This window comes from Hylobates moloch, unplaced genomic scaffold, assembly GCF_009828535.3.
Source record: "Hylobates moloch isolate HMO894 unplaced genomic scaffold, HMol_V3 SCAFFOLD_1, whole genome shotgun sequence".
NCBI lineage: Eukaryota > Metazoa > Chordata > Mammalia > Primates > Hylobatidae > Hylobates > Hylobates moloch.
The window spans coordinates 125,752,571-125,777,116 of NW_026652276.1; the positions used below are offsets into that span (position 1 = coordinate 125,752,571).

The following is a 24,546-nucleotide window of genomic DNA, read 5'->3' on the forward strand; positions in this document are numbered from 1 at the left end:
AGTACAAAACTAGTGAGTTGAAACCACCATTGCAAAATTATAACTGAGACAGTGAAAGAAATCTGACCCAACCAGCTCCATCTTGCGTCTAACCTACAAGCTGTCTTTGTTCATTCCTGGGAACAGGCGCAACTAACTTTGGGAGGAACTTAGTTTATGGTTTACCTTTGAAACAAAGACAATAGCAGCCCTTTCCTGAAACAAACCCCCTTCTTGCCTGGAGACTAGACTGCATTTGTAGGACTAACAAATTAGTCAAAAGATTATAAATTATGATTTAGGAGTCATGCAGCTGGAGGCTACAAGATTCTGACTACCCCCAAATTGCTCCTGGAGATAATGTCACTATTGTAAAACCTAAGATTAGTGCTTGAGATATTTTGCAGACCCTGTACTTGATGGATCAGCTGGCACCACCCAGGTGGCTAAACTGGCTCATCTGATCTTGTGACCCCCACCCAGGAACTGACTCAGCACAGGAGGACAGCTTCAACTCCTTATGATTTCATCTTCAACCCAACCAATCAGCATTCCTGACTCACTAGGCCCTACTCACCAAACTATCCTTAAAAATTCTGATGGCCAAATTCTCGGGGAGACTGATTTGAGTGATACTAAAACTCTGGTCTCCTGCACAGCTGGTTCTGTGTGAATTACTCTTTCTCTATTGCAATTCCCCTCTCTTGATAAATCGGCTCTGTCTAGGCAGTGAGCAAGGTGAACCCATTGGGTGGTTACAAGTTTTTTCTTCTTTTTTTTTTCTTCAGTCTAGATATACACATGCTAACACTGTCAAATGGATCAACACATATTTGCTTTACTGGGCTCACTTAGACTTGAAAAGCCCAGTTAACAGTGTAGCTCCCAAGGAGGCACATGTACTTCATGCCTGTGACCCCTGGCATTCATGGCCTGCAACATCTGTTGATTTGACAAGCTAAGGTAGTAGTTTTCCAACTGTGCTCAACAGAGTCCTCAGGCTTTATGCCGCTGTGTCCCCTTAAAGACTGTTTAGGGTGGGATTGAGTGTGTGAAACCCTGAGCTTTGTATATCATGTTAGCCAGGGCAGCTCAGTTTTTCTTTTAAACTTTTAATTATTTTATTTCACTTTTTTTGAGATGGAGTCTCACTCTGTTGCCCAGGTTGGAGTACAGTGGTGCAATCTCGGCTCACTGCAACCTCCACCTCCCACATTCAAGCAATTCTCCTGCCTCAGCCTCCCAAGTAGCTGGGACTACAGGAGCCCGCCACCGTGCCTGGCTAATTTTTGTATTTTTAGCAGAGATGAGGTTTTGCCAAGTTGCCCAGGCTGGTCTCAAACTTCTGACCTCAGGTGATCTGCTCACCTTGGCCTCCCAAAGTGCTGGGATTACAGATGTGAGCCACCACACCCAGCCCTAAACTTTTAATTTTTAAATAATTCTGGGTTTACAGAAGAGTTCCAAAGATAATACAAAGATTTCCCATATACCCTTTGCCCAGTTTGTCCCATTATTAACATATGAGGTTGTCAGGCATCTGAGCCCAAGCTAAGCCATATATTCCCTGTGACCTGCACATATACATCCAGATGACCTGAAGCAACTGAAGAAACACAAAAGATGACATTCCACCACTGTGATCAGTTCCTGCCCCACCCTAACTGATCAATTGACCTTATGACAATACACCCTCCCCACCCTTGGAATAATGTACTTTGTGATACTCCCCCACCCTTAAGAAGGTACTTGTAATATTCTCCCTGCCCTTGAGAATGTACTTTGTGAGATCCACCCCCTGCCCACAAAAAATTGCTCCTAACTCGACCTCCTATCCCAAACCTATAAGAACTAATGACAATCCCACCACCCTTTGCTGACTCTCTTTTTGAACTCAGCCCACCTGCACCCAGGTGAAATAAACAGCCTTGTTATTCACACAAAGCCTGTTGGTGCACTCTCTTCACACAGACATGCGTGACAGATGGAACCATGGTACATTCATGAAAACTAAAACGTTAAACTTACTCTTAAATATTAAACTAAAATATTATTAGTTAACAGACTTAATTGGATTCCACTGATTTTTTTTCCATGAATGTGCATTTTTGAGTGGCTCAGTTTTCTGTTTTGCCAGTTGTGCCCCATGTGAGGTTTTGTTTAGACAAAGAGTTGAATAGCTGCTTCTCTTCCCAGGTTTTCCTTACTTCCCCTTGTATATGCTCAACTACTGCTACATGGACCTGGGGGAAAGGTAGAACTGCAGCCTCCCTTTCCATCGTCTTAACATGCTTTCACATCTATTACTTCCTAAACTCTCTATTATCCTCATGTGGTCAAGGGAAATTGAACAGATTTAAAAAACATTTTTGCTTTACAGATGGAGAAATTGAGGCACAGACAGGTTGACTGACTTGTAGGTAAGAGTGAAATGGAAGCGAGTATCTTCACTCTTGGTTGACATTCTTAGTCTGTCCACAAAGTCTCTAGGTGAGCAAAACATACCCGAGAGAGAGAAGCTGATCAGCCTCCGACTTCCTTGTCCTTGGATAGTCTCATCAGCGCCAATGCTTTTAAAAATCTGTAAAAAGAAGGAAAATGGGAGACAAGCAAAACAAGCACTGAAATGGATATTCACACTTCAACACAAGCATGCATATTCACAGTGATTTTACCAGCTACAGGCAATGAAGACAGTGATTTCGCTGGGCAACTATTGATTAAAACAACCTTCTAGCAACCTAATGTTTTTCCCAGTAGTAGAGGATCTGCTAGTGGGGGTGATGGGTACTTTTCAGGAAAATGGAAGTCAACAAACACAATTACTGTAATTGAAAAGACCCTTTGTAACTACTTATGCAAACAATGTCTTTTCACATTCAAATTTGCAAAAAGTATTTATTAAAGCAGGGCCTAGGGCACTAGAATGATAGGTCAATAGATGTTTACTATTGTAATTATAATGTATTTCCATTTAGCAAAGTAGAGTGTTGAACTGCTGCATCTCCACCTATTATTATTTAGGGATTTCCAGGAAACTGCTGGGGAGGAGCCTGAACATGGCATTAAGGAGCTCTTCTGAGGTCTCTCTTAATTAATCAATTGCCTTCCTCGGAAATTTCAGAACACAATTGTTACATGGATTATCTAGAGTCTAGTAGGTATTTGAAAACAATGTTGCTAAAATGTTTTGTTTTTCATCACTGCTCAATATTTAGTAATAGGTTAATCAAAATAGCTAGAGTTTTTGCTTCCATTCTCTTCTAGGAAGGTTTTATTCAGAAATGATTTTGAGTATTTGAAGGCAGAATGACTCTTCCTGTTTACCTTTGCATGTGTTGTATGTTTGCAGAAAATAATTTTTAAACTCTGGGTATTAAGCAAATCCACAGTGTCCATTTTTTAGAAGGTAATCTGTACTAGGAAGAGAAAAATGAAAATATCCGTAATCTCTTGTTCAGTCTCATTATTTGTAGATTGTGTGGGTTCAGTCTTTTTCTTTCTTCTCTTAGTATTCTTGATGCTGTATAGGTTGTGATTAGATATTCACATCAACCTGCCTGATATGAGACTGGGAGTAATGACTGGGCATCACAGGGCTCACAGTTTCAGCCAAGGGGAGTACAAAGGGATTATTATTCATCTTTTCACACTGAAGCAGGTGCCCCTGGTGAGCCTGTGAGCTTGGCTGCAGCTTGTAGACAAATCTTGGTATGACTGCCCTGAGGCCCAAATGTGATGTGCATCTCAGGGATCCTGGGCTGTTCAGCAGAGGGAGCCAACCAGTGGAGTGACATATGGAATGGGGCTCGGCACCAGGCCAGATAAGAGATTGTCAAACTCTTTGACAGATGTCTGTCCCTTAGAGTCTCATTTGATAAGAATCAGAGTAAAACATGTCCAGGATTGGTGAGTCAAAACTCTCATAGGTCCTGAGGTGTTATGAAAACTTGAAACTTACATTTGTCTTAAAGCTGCCTTTGCAAAATTATGGCTGAGACAGTGAAAGGGATCTAACTTAACTGACCCCATCTTGCTTCTAACCTCCAAGCTGTCCTTGTTCATTCCCAGGCATAGGCTGAACTAACTTTAGGAGAAACTTAAGTTTGTAGTTTATAGTTTAAACAAAGACAGTAACAGCCCTTTCCCAAAGCAGACCTCCTTCTTGCCTGGAGACTAGATTGTCTTTATAGGACTAACGTTAGCTACGAGATTAGAAATTATGGTTTAGGAGTCATGCAGCTGGAGGCTACAAGATTCTGGCCCTCCCTAAACTGCTCCTGAGATCAGCGTTTAAGATATTTCACAGACCCTGCACTTGATGGATCAGCTGGCACCACCAAGATCAATAAACTGGCTAGTCTGATCTTGTGGCCCCCACCCAGGAACTGACTCAGCGCAAGAAGACAGCTCCGACTCCCTATGATTTCATCTCTGACCAATCAGCACTCCGGGCTCACTAGCTCCCACCCCCCCAACCCACTACTCCGCCCCGCCGCACCAAGTTATCCTTAAAAACTCTGTCCCCTGAATGCTCGGAGAGATGGATTTGAGTAATAATAAACTCCGGTCTCCCGCACAGCAGGCTCTGTGTGAATTACTCTTTCTCTATTGCAATTCCCCTGTCTTGATGAATCGGCTCTGCCTAGGCAGTGGGCAAGGTGAACCCTTTGGGCAGTTACAGTCTCATTGGAATTCCTTCCTCAGGAAACTGACTCTCAGGTGAGGGACTGAAACTCACCAGATGCCCAGATCTAGACCATTGGATGCCAGACTCCTTATTCGTCTTCCTTAGTTCCTTAGACTCCTCCTTTGTTCCTGTTTTACATTCCTTCTCTGATATATAAATCCCAATTTTAGTTGGCCAAGGAGATGGATTTGAAACTTAACTCCTATTCTCCCAGTTAACATCACCCAAACAAAAAGCCTTCTTTCCTGGCAATACTCATTGTCTCAGTGATTGGCTTTCTATGCATGAAGCAATGGGACCTAGAACAAATCCCTGGCATTTTGATAACAATTAGCCTTCTTCACATCAGAGGGCCTTCTCCCTCCTCCTTTCTGTTTGTTATTCTCATCAATGGCTGACACTAAGAAATGGAGATCAGCCATCAGTTCAGAAACCACATCCTCAGGCTAGACCATGCTCTTCTTAACTCTGAAGGTGGCCAGTCCTCATGGCATAATCAGGGCTTCCAAATTCCTTAATGTTGTGGACTTTTCTTCTCTTGCAAGCCTGTGCCTGGACATGGCCGTGGGAGACCTCCACATGCTGACCACCCCTCCTCATGGTGCTATACTGCACCACCAGGACAACTAACAATCAATGGCTAAAGCTTCTGGTTCCTAATTCTAATTTAAAAATGTCCACCCCAAGTTTGTCTCTTTCTAAGAATATAAGTTCTTTGGGGGAAAAATAGAAACTATAATTTTAATAATTATAGTTTATAGAATTGTAAGTCTAGAGTATGTGCATTCCAATGTATATTTTTTAAAAAGTAAAGGATTAAATTTCATATTTCATGCTAAGCTGAAATGAGCTCAAACATGCAATGATAACAAAGGATGGTACATTTATTTCTTCCTTTTTAAAGCATACATATTTTGGTTCTTCATATTTAAATACTCCTCTGCTGGCATTCAGAGTATTTACAAAGAAGCCTCTTCATCTTTATTGCACCAAAAACAGGGCTGTACATGAAAAAAAAAAAAAAGAAGAAGAAGAAGAAAAAAGAGTATGTTTTCCAAAAGCTACTAAGCTCAGTGAGGAGACACATCATTTAAGTCTCCATAAAATCCCACGTAAATTCTTGGCTTTTCACTAACATCATTTACAAAGTCATCTAAGCACCACACTGATGACACAAAAATGGAGGGAATGGTAGCCATAATAAACATTTTCCAGGAAGTAAAAATGTTTGCCCAGTCTTACGGAGGTTTGACATCCTGACTTCTCACTCGAGATGCATTGCAGAAGCATGTTTGACATTGAGAAATGTGCTATACTCACAGACAGACTCTTTACAGTTTATTGATTGTGAAAATGACGTGAAGCCTCAGCCCAAATAGTTTCACCCTGGAGCAACCTGAGGCTGCAGGCCTGTCAGGGAGATGGCATGTCTTCTCAGGGCTGACTAGCTCCCTTTCCTCTGTGGCTTGTCTGATGCCTGACTGCCATTCTAACTGCTTGGTGCTGGGTCCTGTTGCCCCTCTCTCTCTGTTGAAGCTCTGGCAGTTTCACTGTGTATGTCTTGCACCCAAATGTTTCCACAACAGAGCCTACTTGGCAAATGGTTTAACAGATTCCAAACTGAATCTGTTGTGGGGTGTAGAAGATTCTGCAGGGTATTGAGAAGCTCTTGGAGTTAAATTAAGAGCTTTGAGGTCAGTTCAGATGTCTTTCTCTCCTACTCTCATTCTCATTTTCTTTACAATTGCCTTTTGAAAAGTTGTAAACATGAATTCACACCACTGTTGCACACCCCTAAAACTGCAATTCAGCAAAAGAGTGTGAAGATCAGCTCTTTTCACCCTGGCAGGGGATCTTCCGTTTCAGCAGTCCAGAGACTATAGCTCAGTTGACAGGGCTCCCTCTGCCTTTACTCTCCAGCATGTTCTTCAAATTTTACCCTTTCTTTGCACAGTATCACTGCATGAAAGATGAGGTGGTTTGCTAAAAATACACAGCAGCATCTAATCACACAGTCATATATGTGTGCTGACCTATATCCCAGGTCTTCCAGCCTCCCAAGACATCAGGGCTTCTCAGACAGGCCCCTTCTGTTCCCAGAGGTAAGCAGCTATGCCCAGGGGCAAGGGTGCCTGCCTGGGAACATCATTTTACCCAAAATTTTGGGTAAAATTGTCTTTATTTTAAAAACAAATATGAAGAAATCTAAAGCTGAATGCCAAATGAGCATGTATTTGGAAGGTAAAGCAGGAGATTTAGAAGAACTTTCTAAGCTGCCTCTCGGAATGGCCCAGACCTGGGTTTACTTCCTTTGGGTAAAAGCTGGAGCTGCTCCCTTTAGTGCATATGGCATTTCCAATAGGAGTGTGGCCACATTATGCTCAATTCTGACGTGATAACTCCATTTACATACCCACGATTATTCTCAAATAATTATAGAATTATTTCCCCTAAACATGCTGACAAGGTTTGTTTTAGTTATAGAACAATTAAATTGACAATGAGGCAGAGATTAAAATTCATTATGTCACTGAGTCTTATTCATCTGGCCCAGAAAACTTTGATTTGCCTATAAATGAAAAGTATAGGGCTCCATAATAATAATGGAACCTAAAAATGAGGTGCAAATATCATTACATTATCAATAATATGTAAGCTGCAGTGTATTGGCAGCTGAAAGTAGGGAATTATGAGTTCCACTTTGCATCAGAGATCCAGGTATTCCTCTAAAGTTCAGTAACTTTTACCTCCAAGACAAAGTCTATTACGTAGTCAGATAGGCCTCAAAGCCATCTTAAAAGAGCAAGAAACAAAAACTAAATGGCAAATCAACCAAAGACCCAAGCTCCTTTTCCACCTCCAAATCTCTGAGATATTCAAACAAGTAAATGGTAGATAAGTAAACACATCTTACCCACGTTTACAGAGCACTGCTGAGTGCATTTCCCTCATTAGACCCTCATTATATGACTGTCATTCTAACTGCTTGCTGTTGGAGGCAGCACATTTCAGGTTCTCTAACAGAAAGACCTGTAAACTGAAAGGGCAAAGCCAACTTTAGGGGCCTAAACGAAAGAAACATAAGCCAACTGAATCCCAAGGAAATCTCCCCAACCTCAGGGAAACTTGAGATGAAAGACTTAGAAGAAGGCCCATCAAAGGGGTGGGGAAAGCAACACAGGTGAGTGGCATAGAGCCAGTTCTTCCATATGCATTATTTTAACTGTTTAAGAATTAGGTATCATTCACTCCCACTCTTGCTTACAAATGTGAAAGCCGAGCTAAGAACAATTCAATGACTTTGTTCCCAGACCAAACTGAGGGTCAGGCTGCTATTTCTCATGGCCCAATAACGAGATACAGATGAACTGGGGAGGAAGAGAGTTTTTATTTCTATAACCAGTTACAGGGAGAAGATCTAGAGATTATCACCAGACCAACTCAAAATTATAAAGTTTTCCAGAACTTACATACCTTCTAAGCTATATGTCTATGTGTAAGTGTGCATTCATCTAAAGATGTAAGTGATTAACTTCTTTTAATCTATAACTAAGGTCTGAGTTCTGAAGACCTTCTTCTGGAGCCTCAATAAGTTTATTTAATCTAAATGGGTCTAGGTGCTAGGGTGATTACCCTTATTTTGTCTTCTGCCAAATTATAAAGGTTTGGAGAGTTCCTTTAGACCCCAATAAACTTGTTTGTGGAGGCCTGGAGAGTTTTTTCAGACCCCCAACAAAATTTGTTTAATTCTAAAAGAGTCCTGTTAAGAATTCCTTGCTTATCTTGTCATGCTTCAAGGCCCAGGAAAAGCCTAGGCAAAACTCTTGGTGGGCTCTTTGTTACATTCCAGCCATTGTATAAGGGCACTGGCTCAATCAGCTTTTAATGTTTAACCTAGCTCTTCAGTTAGTGCTGGGACAGTTGTAACAGAGGCCTGTGTTAGTGAGACCTGGCCTGCCACAACTTCACAAAATTCACTTGAGATGAATCAATATTTGGTCTGAAAGACTTAAAACAAGAGTTTCAGAACTCACTACTCCCACTCCATAGAGTCTGTTAACCCCCTGGGGCCATTTCCTCAGATCTAGCCTGGCTGCTTGCATCTCTTTTGCTCATATTTTGTTCATATTCTGCCTCCACAACTCTGCTGTTTTTTTTTTCTTAAGAGTTGCTTGCTGTGCTGCCCAGGCTGGATGCAGTAGCACCATCATAGCTCACTGCAGCTTTGACTCCCTAGGCTCAGGTGGTCCTCCCACCTCAGACTCCTGGGTAGCTGGGACTGCAGATGTGCACCACCATGCCTGGCAAATTTTAAATTTTTTTTTGTAGGAATGGGGTCTCACTATGTTGCCCAGGCTGGTCTGGAATTTCCGGGCTCCAGTGATCCTCTTGCTTTGGTCTCTCATGTGCTGAGATTCCAGGCATGAGCCACCATGCGTGGCCTCCCTTTGCTTTCTGATGCCACCATCACCAAGCCAGCTTCCAGTCTGCACAGCTCCTGCTTTCTTTACCACCTTGAAGACAAGGCACAGGGTCCTCACTTTCAGGGCTCTTATGCTAATCACTAGGAGGAAAAAGAGAGGGGTTGGAAAAATGAGGCATTTATCCTATAGCTTTCATGGTGCGAACTGGAAATAATGAGTTAATTAGGAATGATTTTCTTTACTCTGCTTGCTTTTGACCACACAGGCCTGCAAGATTTTAGCACCAGGAATACATCTCCTTCAGGCAAAGATCTGCTACTTTTAGCTTACTAAAAATAATGAGGGGGCCAGGTAGGTGGCTCACACCTGTAATCTCAGCGCTTTGGGAGGCCAAAGTGGAAGGATCACTTGAGACCAGGAGTTCAAAATCAGCCTGAGCAACATTGTGGGACTCTTTCTCTACAAAAATTTAGTCAGGCATGGCGGTGCACACCTGTAGTCCCAGCTACCTGGGAGGCTGAGGTAGGAGGATCCCTTGAGCCCAGGAGTTCAAGGCTGCAATGAGCCGTGATCATACCACCGCACTCCAGCCTGGGTGACAGAATGAGATCCTGTCTCTTTAAAACAACAACAACAACAACAACAACAACAACAAGGTGATGAGAATGTGTAAGAAGCACTGTGCAAATGAAAATGCTAGCTGAGATTAATCCAATAGTAGATTTTCCCTGATGGTTCTTAGGCTGTAAAGTGATTCTTCTCTAACATAGCTTCTTGTGTAGTGTAGACTATTCTAAAAGTGAGGACATAGATTGTACTGAGTCCTAAAAAATAATTGAGTGGCATCTGCTCTAGTGCAGAGGTTCTCCAACTTTAGCATGCATCAGAATTGCCTACAGGGCTTGATAAAACACACATTGCTGGGCCCACCCCCAGAAGGACTGATTTTTTAAGTCTGGGGAGGGCTCCAGCAGTTTGAATTGCTAACAAGTTCTCAGGTGACGCTGAAGCTGGCGGTGGAGGGACCACACTTTGAGAAACACCGCTCTCAAGGGTCTACATCTCTTAAATGGTAACGGAAAGATAGACATCTTACTAAACCTCGCCTACCCTCAAAACTGTCTTTCCCTGGTCGTGAGAATTAGATTCTGGCGACCCCTTGGCCACACAGGCTTTTGTTTTCAGGGCTTGGGCCTGCATCTTCCACTAGAAACAATGACCTTCTTCTTTGCATCCCCATCACTGGCACCTTGGTCCAGGCCCCACTCCTTTCTTGTCTGGATGACCATTACCCAGCCAGCTGTCCCCTCAGCCTGTGAAGGGGTCATCACCCCACTCTCTGTAGGCCGATCATTCTTACCTGGTTCTGACTCATCAGGAGGCACCCACTGGCACAGGTAAGGCTGGGCAGTGGGCTGCATGGCAAACTGATGGGGTTTTCTTTGGCTCACAGAGTGTTTCAGCTGGGCATGGTGGCATGCACCTGTAATCCCAGCTACTCGGGAGACTGAGGCATGAGAATTGCTTGAGCCCAGGAGACAGAGGTTTCAGTGAGCTGAGATTATGCCACTGCACTCCAGCCTGGGCTAGTCTCAAAAACAAAACAAAACAAAAAAACCCAGAATATCCAGCAGCAACTCCCTGGGGCTGAGAAACAGCATCCTCTTCAGAAGCATCACACGTCCCCAGGTGTCCTGTGACTGCTTCTTTCATTCCAAGCACCCACTGCTTCACATTTGACATTCATTATGCAGTACACCACTCATAAGTCTTGTAATTAAAATTAGAAAGTTTTTCTAGCTTGGCAATATGAAAATCAATGGTTGGTCTGAAAGTCCATGGCATTTTAGATCTGATGACAGGTGATACTGACCTGGCTCCCTGGAAGCTTTTGAATTTGCAGTTCTTGTCCTAAACATTTTTGACCTACAAATGTGATGTTGGCCATTATTGTACTGCATAATAACCAAGTCATGTTTTATTCCTTCTTTACAAAGAGATAAATAATTCAGGAATGGATGTTGAATTCCCTGGATGTGGAGTGGATGGATGGTCGGGAGCATTTACGGAGGTGGTCACAGGCAGGTGTACAATATGGTGTTAAGAGGCAGCCAGGCTGGAGCCAGCACATCCCTTTCTCTGCCAGCTCCTCCTTTGTCTGTGTTAGGGTGAGGCAATCAATTGCTCTAATGCTCAGTTTTCTTTTCCATCAAATGGAGAGCATAATAAAACGTATCTCACTGAGTTCTCCTGAGAACGGAATGGCATAATGTGTATAAAAGTGTCACATAATACATGCTCTAAATCAGGCTGTTGTTATTTATATCGTATTTGTTTTTTAACCTCTGACTTCTATCGTTAAGAATTATATTAGCAGATTATCTAACATCTGATTCCTTACTTTATAGATGAAAAACGTGAAGCATAAGCTGGTCAATCAAGGGGCCCACTAGGTCACATAACTGGTCATGCCAGACAAATCGGGGCCAGAGCCCAGAATCCTGAACCCTCCATTCACTGTGGAGGAGAAATCTGTTGCCCTTTGTTAGATCATTTGGTCCAGCTTAGAAGAGTTATAAATATACCATAAGCTGAAAACCAACAAAAAGCACTGGTCTGTGTCTAATACCTATGACTTATCAGTATGGTAATTTATATCCTTTAAAAAGGCTTCCTATGTAAATGTCTTGCTGTTAGCATTTTCTGCATGTCTACAAGTCTGTAAAAGACCAGAAGATGGATGATCCTGTTTCTCTAGTTGGTTGTGGAATTAGATAAACATACAGGCAGAAGCAAGAAAGAAAGTTTCCTTTGTAAAAAGTATTTAAAACTTACTTTCTCCTTCAAACTTGAGGAACCTGAGTCCTTTAATCAGAAAGACACCAACACTGTAGTAGTTTTGATGAATAAAGACCACAGAGAGAGACCTGGATCCTCTAAGACTTAGAAAAAGGTAAAACAGTAAGAGTGAAGATGAATCCGTTTCCATAACCTCGATCCATTCAAAGCCAGCCCAAGAGAAGGGGCTGGCGGGGGGCTGCGTGAGGAGGGGAGGGAAAACAATCGGATTGGTGGTGGGGAGAGATGGAGAGGAAGTGGGAGAATGAGGGCTGATGGTTTCATGACAAGAAAAAGCTGCTGTGAGGAAAAGATGGGACCAAAACACAGTTCTGGAAGCTGCCTCAGTGCCTTCTAAATGGCTGGATCATGTTTCTGCCCATCCAGACTCTATTTGAAATACACACCTCAGGAAAAAAAATGCATTGCCTGGTATGCCACACTCATCTGGATTGACTTAATATGTGGGTAGTCTTGGGCTTATGTTTCTATCCTGTTTTCTAAGGAATTCATGTCAAGCTGCTATTTTAAGTATTTTGTAAACAAAACCTGTCCTTATGTGAAATAAAAAATACAGGCATAGTGTGGTGAGCTTCTGTTAGCTTCTACACCCTTCAGCTGGCCCAGATGAGGGAGCTGACGGACACATTCCTCCCTCATCTGAGCTGATTTGAGAGTCCATGGACCTGAGATGAGGGCTCACAACTTGAGATGATAGGTGACACAGCTGAAGCTGGTGGGGAAGTGGGTGGGGCAGAATTTCTGGAAGGGTTTCATTAGAAGACAGGAGAAACATGCAGGGGGGCAGGAACATCTCCCTGACTGCTTTGGCATCAGGCTGGATCTAGGGGCAAGTGTTGGCAGCTCATGTAGGGTAAGCTGTTTGAGCTGGGGCAGCACTGCTTCTTCAGGGCTCATGCACATCCCTGGGAGTGGGTTTCTGTATCACGTGGGTAGTTAGAAATTTTGGGCTGAGTTGGGATGGCTTGGCTCTTCTCTTTCCTCCTCCACCTTCAACCTCCAAATACCAGGAGGACTAGGGGTACCCTTCTGAGCCTTTGCAGCAGGCAGAATTCTAAGATGGGCCCCAAGATTTCCTGCCTCTGTGGTGTATGTGCCCAGGGACTGTGAATTACTCTGGGATCAGGATAGCTGACTTTAACAAAGGGACATTATAAGGGGCTGACTTAATCACACGAACTCTTTCAATCTGGGCCTAGAGGTCAAAGAGAGAGAGAGGAAGTGAAAGATTCAAGGTGAGAAGGGTTTGACATACCATTGCTGGCTGGAAGATGGAGGGGACCATGTGGTAAGGAATGTGGGCAGCACGAAGGACCCAGGGTGGCCCCTGGCTAAGTCAGCAAGGAAACAGGAAACAGGCACTTCAGTCCTAACCACAAGGAACTGAATTCTGCCAACAACAAGAATGAGCTTGAAAGCAGGCTTTCCCACAGAACTTCCAGATGAGAACTCAGCCTGGCTGACATTGATTTCAGGTATTTTACCTTGCTATAGACTGAGCAGAGAATCCAGTCATGCTGTCCAGGACTTCTGAACTATAGACCCATGAGCTAACTTTGTGATAATTTGTAACACAACAAAATAGGAAATGAATACAACCTTCTCCAAGCAATTTCCTTTCTGATGCAAAGCTCATTTTTGACATATTCTTTTGCCTTGGGAGAAATATCTGCCTGACTGTAGAACTAACAACAGTTGTATTTCTCCTGGGAAACTGTGGCCGGTCTTCATCTTCTGGAAACCACGAACTGTGTAAGTCGCCTTGTTCTTCTGTTAGCAAGGGCAACATGAACTCATGGAGATCAGCCCCTTACCCCAGCTCTCTGAGGGACAGCTCTGCCATGGTGTAGGAGCTGCCCCAGGCTTTACCAAGACCATGTGAGTCAGACTGGGGGTGGGGAGGTGGGTGGGACTTGGGCATCTGTCCTCTTTAAGTCTCCCAGGTGAGTCCAGTGTATACTCAAGGATGTGAATCACAAAATTAGAGGGTAGAAGACAGAGGCAGAGAGACTAATTTGGAGGCAGCTGCAACAGGGTCTGAGTGATGATGACACAAACCCTGTCTGTCAGTACGCAGGAGGGGAGGAGAGGGGAGAGGGGAGACTGCCAAGTGATAAAATGGATAGAACTTGGTGACCCATTGGAAGAGGGTGTTGAGGGAAAGAGAGATGCCCCTTTGGCTGAACGCATTTCTCTGAATTCAGGATCTTTTTCTTACAAATTATGAAACTCCTTGTAATTATTATCCTTCCAGACCTGGGTTTTGTCCTTTATCACCAAGTCTAGTTAAGGATGCAAGAGTGACAAGAGTTAGCTCTTTTCATCTAAGTATGTGAGGATGGAGGGAGAAACTCATTTGATTCTACTTTTTAAAATAGCGATTAAACCAAACGACTGCAAAGCCTTTGGATAAATGAAATCATAGGAAGTGTGTCGGTTGCTGTTCCATCTGGGTCAGACAGTCTGCTTAGTGAAGACAAGGGCTGCATTTTGCATAGAGCTCTTTCTAGCCACCCACTCCCACTCACTGAATAGATGAGCAATTTTGAGGGATAATCCAAAGAAGAATGGACATGGCTCATTCATGTGAGTGTAATGGCAAAAACGTGATAATATTTACTCCTCACTAAATGAAAAGATGCCTAGAAAATGATTTTTTTAAAGGCAAACGTTTTCCCCCTCACTGACTTGCTTTAAAATTTCTAAGTTGTATTCCCATCTAAAAATGTGTTTAAGTTTTAGGCAAAGATGTATTTTTTCTTGCTAATGTAACATCTTTTTTCCTATGGACATGCCACATGGATACTTAGGAAAAGCTCTCTAAGGTCCAAGGATGAGCTTGCTGCCAGCTTCAGGCACACAACCATCTTGGGGCTCTGTCTTCCTGCAGCAGCTGCCACATTCCCTCCAGAGGTGTCACTGGAGCTTCCCACTACCCATGGGTTGCTGGATTATGGGATAAGTGAGTTAATCTTTCATTAAATACTGGCCAGAATCCAAGAACTTCACACCTACCTTCTTCTGCATTTCCAGGGGGTACGTGGAGAACCCCCAAAACAACACTCACTTGTGCTCTAGAAGTAACTGATAGTAATTCTCATCAAATTACAGTTGACTCTTGAACAACATGGGTTTGAACTGTGTAAGTCTACTTATACATGAATTTTTTCAATACATATATTTGAAAACATTTTGGAGTTTGCAACAATTTAAAAAAACTTGCAGACAAACCACCAATTTAGAGACAGCAAGACCAACTCCTTCTCTTCCTCCTCCTCCTCCTCCTCCTCAGTCTACTCAATGTAATGACAAGGATGAAAACCTTTATGATGATCCCCTTCCACTTAATGACTAGCAAATATATTTTCTCTTCCTTATGACTTTCTTAATATTTTTTCTCTAGCTTACTTTATTGTAAGAATATGGCATATAATACAAATAACATATAAAATATGTTAATCAACTGTTTATGTTACTGGCAAGGCTTCTAGTTAACAACAGGGTGTTAGTGGTTAAGTTTTGGGAGAGTCAAAAGTTATACACAAATGTTTGACTGCATGGGGGAGTGGAAGCCCTAAACTCCTGTGTTGTTTAAGGGCCAACTGCATTTTCTTAGAAATATTTGCTAATATCCAGAATCTACAAGGAACTTAAACAAATGTATAAGAAAACAACCCTATCAAAAAGTGGGCAAAGGATATGAACAGATGCTTCTCAAAAGAAGGTATTTATGCGGCCAATAAACATATGAAAAAAAGCTCATCATCACTGGTCATTAGAGAAATGCAAATCAAAACCACAATGAGATACCATTTCATGCCAGTTAGAATGGCAATTATTAAAAAGTCAGGAAACAACAGATGCTGGTGAGGCTGTGGAGAAATAGGAATACTTTTACACTGTTGGTGAGAGTGTAAATTAGTTCAACCATTGTGGAAGACAGTGTGGCAATTCCTCAAGGATCTAGAACCAGAAATACCATTTGACTCAGCAATCCCATTACTGGGTATATATATACACCCAAAGGATTATAAATCATGCTACTATAAAGACACATGCACACGTATGTTTATTGTAGCACAATTTACAATAGCAAAGACTTGGAACCAACCCGAATATCCATCAATGATAGACTGGATAAAGAAAATGTGGCACACATACACCATGGAATACTATGCTGCCATAAAAAAATAATGAGTTCATGTCCTTTGCAGGCACATGGATGAAGCCGGAAGCCATTGTTCTCAGTAAACTAACACAGGAACAGAAAACCAAACACCACATGTTCTCACTCATAAGTGGGAGTTGAAAAATGAGAACACATGGACACAGGAGAGGGAACATCATACACCGGGGCCTGTTGGGTGGCGGGGGACAAGGGGAGGGAGAGCATTAGGACAACTCCCTAATGCATGAGGGGCTTAAAACCTAGATGATGGGTTGATGGGTGCAGCAATCCACCATGGAACATGTATACCTATGTAACAAACCTGCATGTTTAGCACATGTATCCCAGAACTTAAGATAATAAATCCACATTTCAGTCATCATTTTGAACTATGTGCAATCCATCCACTCAGTTCACTCATTTATCCAACCCCTTCCCCCACATCCATCCTTCCATCTGGTGGGATAGATCCACTGTCTATTCATCTCACAGATACTATCCTAGGGTCAGTAAATTCCTTTAAAAGAGACATCTTGAATGAGGGATTAAGCTTCTGCTTATAGGCAGTAACTTGTTATTTTTTGCACTTTCCAGTTTTGTATACGTTGTCCAAATATACATTTTCTCTATGATGTTGAAATCTATGTATTTTGTAACCAGAGAGCTGGAGTAGTCCCAGAGAGAAACATTATAGAAAAGCTCACAAAACAGTACTAATTAACTTTTACTGGGTAGTTACCCCATGTGGGGCAAGTGCTGAGAGCAGCACAGGCATTGCTTCACCACATCCTCAGACACACTTTCCACAGTCCTCTGAAGGGGCTTCTATTTTTTTTTTTTTTTTTTTTTTTTTGAGACTGAGTCTTGCTCTGTCGCCCAGGCTGGAGTGCAGTGGCACAATCTCAGCTCACTGCAAGCTCCGCCTCCTGGGTTCACGCCATTCTCCTGCCTCAGACTCCTGAGCAGCTGGGGACTACAGGTGCCCGCCACCATGCCCGGCTAATTTTTTGTATTTTTTAGTAGAGACAGGGTTTCACCATGTTAGCCAGGATGGTCTCGATCTCCTGACCTCGTGATCCACCCGCCTTGGCCTCCCAAAGTGCTGGGATTACAGGCGTGAGGGCCTTCTATTTTTATCATCTATCCATATCATTATAAATCTAGAATTTGAGGCTCGGCTGGGTGTGGTGACTCACACCTGTAATCATAGCACTCTGGGAGGCCAAGGCAGGAGGACTGCTTGAGGCCAGGAGTTTGAGACCAGCTTGGGCAACATAGTGAAACCCCATTTCTAAAAAATTTTTTTAAAAATTATCAGCCTGGTGTGATGGCTCCCACCTATAATCCCAGCACTTTGTGAGGCTAAGGCAGGCAGATCACCTGAGGTCAAGAGTTTGCGACCAGCCTAGCCAACATGGTGAAACTCTGTCTCTACTGAAAATACAAAAATTAGCTGGGTGTGGTGGCACATGCCTGTAATCCCAGCTACTCAGAGGTTAAGACAGGAGATAGAATTGGCTACTTGAGAGGTTGAGACAGGAGACAGGAGAATCACCGGGGAGGTGGAGGTTGCAGTGAGCGGATATCACACCACTGCACTCCAGCCCAGGTGACAGAGCAAGACTCCATCTCAAAAAAAAAAAAAAAAAAAATTAGCCATGCATGGTAGTATGTGCCTGTAGTCCTAGCTACTCAGGAGGCAAAGGTCGGAGAATTGCTTGAGCCCAGGAGTTCAAGGCTGCAGTGAGCTATGATCAAGCCATTGCCCTCCAGCTTTGGTAACAGAGCAAGACTCTTGTCTCAAAGAAGTAAATAAATAAATAAAAATAAGAACTTTAATTCACCACAGCACCAAGATTCTAAAATGCCATCCACGGGTAGAAGATATATAACAAAGAACTATATCCAGAATATATAAAGAACTACAAATTAACATGAAAAAAGTAAACAGCCCAATGGGAAAAAAGGACAAAAGATTTTGCAAACACTTCACAAAAGCAGGAATCCAATGGCCAACAAACATGGGGTCCCTAACATGAAAAAATGTTCACTTCATTAATCATCAGGAAGATACAAATAAAACTACACTGCAATACCACTACACACCCTTTCACAACTAAAAATAAAAAGACAATATCAAGTGTTGACAAGGATGTGGAACAACTGGAGCTCTCATACGCTGCTGGTGGAAGTGTAAATTTGTAAAACCACTTTGTAAAACTTTAGCAGAATCTACTAAAAATTATCATATGCATAAACCATGACCTAATAATTTCACCCTAATTATATACCCATCAAAAGTCACATATATTGGCCAGGCCTGGTGGCTCATGCCTATAATCCCAGCACTTCAGGAGGTCGAGGCAGGTGGATCACCTGAGGTCAGGAGTTTGAGATCAACCTGGCCAACGTGGTGAAACCCTGTCTCTACTAAAAATACAAAAAATTACCCGAATGTGGTGGTGGGCACCTGTAATCCCAGCTACTCGGAGGCTGAGGCAGGAGAATTGCTTGAACCCAGGAGATGGAGGTTGCAGTGAGCCAAGATCGCACTATTGCACCCTAGCCTAGGTAGCAAGAGCAAAACTTCATCTAGGGGGGAAAAATCACATACATTCACAAAAAAAATGTATAAAAATATTCATAGCAGCAACACTAAACCCAAATGTCCATCAACAGTAGAATAAATAAACTGGTACTGTCACACAAAAGAATGAAAAACTACAGCACGATATGGATTAATCCTACAAAAGTTATGTTGAGCAAAAGAAACTCAAAGAGGCTGGGCACAGTGGCTCACTCCTGTAATCCCAGCACTTTGGGAGGACAAGACAGGAGAATCGCTTGAGCCCAGGAGTTTGAGACTAGCATGGGGGAACAAAGCAAGACTCCATCTCTACAAAAATTTAAAATTTTTAAAAAATATTAGCCAGGTGCGGTGGCATGTGCCTGTAGTCCTAGCTACTCAAGGGGCTGAGGCAGGGGGATTGCTTGAGCACAGGAGGTCAAAGTTGCAGTGAACCTGATAACACCACTGAATTCTAGCCGGGGCTACAGAGTTGAGACCTTGTCTCAACAAAAGAGAAATTGAGGCCCAAGGCCACCAAGTTATTAAGTGGCTGAGCCAGGGAATAACCCATGTTTGTTGGATACAAATGTTTTATGGGCCGTCTGCTGTGTGCCAGGTACTGCTCTGGTGGGTGATAAGGAACAGCTCTGAAGAGGACAGGCAGGTACATCTCTGCCCCTGGAGGCTGCCCTTTAGGAGGGAGGCAAACACAATTACAACACCAGCACCATGAATGAAAATAGTGATTGGAGAAAACAAAGAGCTGTGTGGAGAATAGTTTAGATAGGGTGGTGATGTAAGGCCTCTCCCAGGAGGTGACATTTGGGAAAAAGATCTAAATGGGGGGAGGGAGTGAATTATTTATTTGGAGGAACTGTCCCAAGCAGAGAAACCTGAAGTGCAAGGGCCCTGAGGGAAGAACCATCTTGCTGTATTCAAGGGTTAGAAAGAGGACCCTCGAGGCTGGAATTAGGTGGAAAAGGAGGAGGCAGTGTCAGGCAAGGGCAGAGCAGCAGGAATGATGGTGAAAAAGCCACTGGAGAGTTCTGAGTGGAATTGTTATGTAATGGGATGGAAGTGATTGAGCGGAGAGGACAGTGGACTATGCAGGAGAAGGAGGAGCTACTTTCAGGATCGAGGCTGCTGAAAGACAAGATGGCATGGGATCCCATGTGCAAATGGAGAGGCTGGCCTGAGACAGTTGTCACTGGAAGGAGGCACAGCATGGGAGTGTGTGTGCAGGCAGGCGGGGTGTGTTCTGATTGCCTTCATTTCTCAGTAAGAGAGGGAAGGGCACTCTAGGTGTGAGGAAAATGAAAGTGTAAAGCAGCCTTCTCTCCACATCAGAGAGGTGCAGTGCTTCTGGGAGTGAGCTTTAAAGGGAGCTTGAGATCTGTGGTCATAAGATTAAAGGAACACTCTTATGCTGCCTGGATGCAAGTAAAGAGTGGACAGAGAATTAAGTTTAACGAGGGTGGGGTTTTGCCAGGTGAGGGTGACGGGTTTTGTTTTACTTCAGTCGTGCTCTTAACTTCCTATGCCTATTAGTCCAACACAGTGCTTGTGTGAGCAAGGGCACACTGCCCCGCCATAAGCAATAACCACTCCATGTTCTATGTCTGGAAGGTAGGTTGTCCCTATTTTCTTTCCTGTTCAAAGTGCAAAGGGTTTTTTATTTTGTTTTTTTGAGACAGTTTTGTCTGATTCACCATCATTCCTGCTGCTCTGCCCTTGCCTGACACTGCCTCCTTTTGTTTTTATTTTTGTTTTTTGAGACAGTCTCACTCTGTTGCCCAGGCTGGAGTGCAGTGGTGCAATCTTAGTTCACGGCAACCTCTGCCTCCTGGGTTCAAGCTATTCTCATGCCTCAGCCTCCCGAGTAGCTGGGATTACAGGTGCGCACCACCACATCAGCTAATTTTTTGTATTTTTAGTAGAGATGGGGTTTCACTACGTTGGCCAGGCTGGTCTCAAACTCCCAACCTCAAGTGATCCGCCCGCCTTGGCCTCCCAAAGTGCTAGAATTACATGTGTGAGCCGCCACCCCTGGCTGAAAGTGCAAAGGGTTTTAACCATGCGTATTTGGGATGTCTGAGAGGACAATGCAGAGTCTTTCTAAGGCAAGTTATCTGAGAGAGCTCCGCTCATAAACCACGTGATTGTTTAGATAGCTCTTTGTTACAAGCTGCTCTCTGAAAAGTTAGATTCTCCTGCTCTTGAATAATCCTATTCCTGACAAGTCCTCTCCTGTCTCCTCATCCAGTAGTCACTGTGCACACAGGAGAGTAAAATCACCTCATATTCGCTCTCTAAGTCCTTAATAAAAAGCAAACTAAAGAGACTTAGAAATTTCTAGAAATGAAGGGTCTACAAAGAAAACGATTAGATTAGAATAACTAGATTACAAAAATGTAATGTTGACAATTTTAAGCAAGCAAGCTTTTTTTTTTTTAAATCTGAAAGTGTAACACCATATATACATATTATATACTTGGCTAATAAAATTAAGTAGTTTCCAATTAAACTCAACTCTTTAAAAGGCAACTATTTATTAGTGACTATGTGTAAATGTATAAATTTGGATGTATAACTACATTGTACCCATAAACTGAGCATTAATGCTAAGGGTCTACTAACCTCCTTGGAAATGCAGTCATCTTTGTGTTCTGCCAGAGCAGCCATTTCTCATAAAAGAGAGTTGCAGTGAAGAATGCAGGCAGGGAAATTATCCATAGCTCTGGGGGAGGCATAAGAAAGTCCCCAGGATCAGACTTCCCTTTGATCCAAGGGCTGCTTGATAATTCCGACTTCCCATTGGCAGAGGGCACAGATAAGGGCCTTTACACCCTGGCAACATGCCTGGGGACTTCATTAACTTAAGGGCTTCTGCCATCTTTGCTGTAAGTAACATAGGAAAAACTCACAAAGAGAAAAAAAATGTTATTTCTGTGCATTCATATGCAAGGATTTGATTCTAAGTTTTTGGACTCTGTCAGGAAACAGCCCACTGGAGAAAACCCCTGATCTAAGAGCACCAGTCCTGTCTTAAGCTACAGCACCTTAAATCCAGGGATACTTTCACCTAGTTTAGATGGTTGAAAGAAGTGGGATCTAATGATCTACTAGAACCTGAGATTAATTATTGTGAGGGGGCAGGGTGAGGTCACAGTGAACCACAAACTCTTGAGTAAGCGCATTTTGAGGGCTTTGCTCTTTGGGTTAGTCTTAATGTGTGTTTTGAAGCAAAAGAAATGAGTTGATCATAGTTAATCCACTTGTTCATCAACCTGAACTTCCCTGTCCTCATAGAGCAAGAAGGCTAAAAAGCACTGATAGTAGAACATTCTGCCTTCAGAACAGGCTTGAAAAGGTAGTTGGTATGGAGGAGGTGACAGGCCTGGGCTGCCTTCCTCCCTACCCTGGGTCTCATGGTGTTGGGTGAGGCCACGGATGGGAAGAGCACAGTCCCAGGCATCTCTGACTTGCCCGAATGCCTCTGTGCTACATTCATTCACCTGCTTACAAGTCAGACTAACTTTACTCATGTTGGCTCTGTGAGATCCTTGGGAAGTAAGAATTTATTTTTCTCAAGACTTTTACCTGAAGAAAAGTCTTTTTTTTTCACTAGAGTGTGACCACTAAATGGAATGCTGGAGTTGAAAGTTACAAATCTGAAATCAAGATCTATATATTTGAAATTTCTTTTTTTTTGAGACAGAGTCCTTGCTCTGTCATCCAGGCTGGATGGAGTATAATGGCATGACTCACTGCAACCTCTGCCCCCTGGGTTCAAGCGATTCTCCTGCCTCAGCCTCCCAAGTAACTGGGATTACAGACGCCTGCCACCACGCCCAGCTAATTTTTTATATTTTTGGTGGAGATGGGGTTTCACCATGTTGGCTGATCTCGAACTCCTCACCTCAAGTGATCCACTTGCCTAGGCCTCCCAAAGTGCTGGGATTATAGGTGTAAGCCACCGTGCTGAGCTATATTTGAAATTTTTTATCCTTCAGTGAAATGTTAATAAAAAGAGTTTTTATTGAGAGGCCATTTAGGATTTAAAAACCAGGATGTAATCAGCTAGACTTTTGCCAACTCACAGGCACCTACGGAGTAAAGGGCATGGTGTCCAATGGCCTGGAGAATCCACATAGCCCAGATGCTGGCTGGCTACCCCCATCCCAGGGAGACTTGCTACACTTATTTTAATTGCTGGCTCTGCAGTCAGAGATGATCAAAAAGCCATTCCTTTCTGCAGGTTCCTGAGGCTCCTTGGGTGGTGAGATTATTACAGTGACATTTTTCTTTTGTTTATATGGATTCCCAAGGAACATGTACTATTTTACTTTTTAAATGTTAGAGCTGGTGACATCTTACACGCTTGTTTTGGTCCTAATTTTAATTCTAAAAACCTCTAGTGTTTCATGGTTAAGTATTGTAATAGGTGAGTATATGTTTGGTTTATTGGGTTATGTGGAGATGATCAAGCTCATATAAATAAAAATAAAATAAAATAGTGTGTGTATACATATGTGTGTATATATATACATATTTCATATATATATGATTATATATATACATATTTCATATATATATATGATTATATATATGCACCTCAACCAGTAATTATACTGCCTTTTTCATTCAAATGTTATATTTACCATGGCAAATCTTGATTTTTAAAGAGCTTTTATTTCCTTTTTTTTTTTTTTTTTTGAGAAGGGTCTCGTCTGTCACGCAGGCTGGAGTACAGTGGCTTGATCATGGCTCACTGCAGCCTTGACCTCCAGGGCTCAAGCAATCCTCTCGCCATAGTCCCTCCAGTAGGTGGGATTACAGGCACATACTATCATGCCTGGCTAATTTTTGTAGTTTTTGTAGAGACAGGGTTTTGCCATGTTGCCCAGGCTGGTCTTGAACTCCTGGTCTCAAGTGATCTGCCCACCTCAGCCTCCCAAACTGCTGGGATTATTGGTGTGAGCCACTGTGCCTGGCCTGGAGCTTTTTAAAAAACAAGTGTTACAGAATACCTCTGTATTATTTTTTATTTAGCTAATTGGTGCCATAAGCCATACAATATATATTTAAGTAATAAAATAATAATACATCCTTGCAATCATTTCAGCATATCTCTTTATAAGTAACTAGTTTCCTTATTCACTACCAGTTTCTGCCATCCACAATTTTCTTAATCCTGAAATCGTATATTTGACATGTGGGCAATTTCTCTATTTTTACGTGCTTGAGAATGTCTGTATTTGGCATAGTCACTTATCACTGACAACTGGTACGGTAGAGAACTATTTTTTTTTCCCTTTAAATAGACATCTGACCAAGCACATCTTTGTGCTGTGAAGAGAACGTTCAAATTTTCTTGGCTTTTGCTATTTTCCAGGCGTCCAACAGTTTCTCCTGTTTGTTTATAGCATTCTTCAGTTCAAAAATTCTTCCTCCAGGAACCCCTTGGCTCCTTTTGGAGTAAATTCATTGCAAGAAACTGAAGGAAATTTTAGGAAATTTCACATTGTTCTTAACATGACTCAAAAGCACATTTTGTTTTTAAAACTTTATTAGAGCAATGAATGGTAAGAAGGACTATGTAGTTCTGGAAGCTTGCTGTGTATTCGATTATTATTGTTTTTTCTTATTTATGTGTCTACTAAATTTTCTACTATGAACCTATATATATATTTTATTATATCAATTCCAGCTATCTGAAATATGAGGAATTTCAATTTTAATTAGGTATGTATTTTTTTAGATCAAAAAATGTTTTCATCTTTTTTTCACTGGTTATTATATTTCTCTCTGTTATTTTTTAGAAACATCTGTTGCTCATAAATTAGATTTCTGGGTT

At 42.4% G+C, this 24,546-nt stretch overlaps 1 protein-coding gene across 7 annotated transcripts in view; it reads right to left on the minus strand.

Moving 5' to 3' along the window:
- Positions 1-24,546, minus strand: part of HECW1 (HECT, C2 and WW domain containing E3 ubiquitin protein ligase 1) — a 462,565-nt gene that overhangs the window by 166,324 nt on the left and 271,695 nt on the right. For all 7 annotated transcript variants that reach the window (XM_032758252.2, XM_032758254.2, XM_032758251.2 and 4 more), the window contains one exon: positions 2,485-2,560. In XM_032758252.2, coding sequence (XP_032614143.1) covers positions 2,485-2,560 — 76 coding nt within the window. The remainder of the gene's footprint in view (positions 1-2,484; positions 2,561-24,546) is intronic.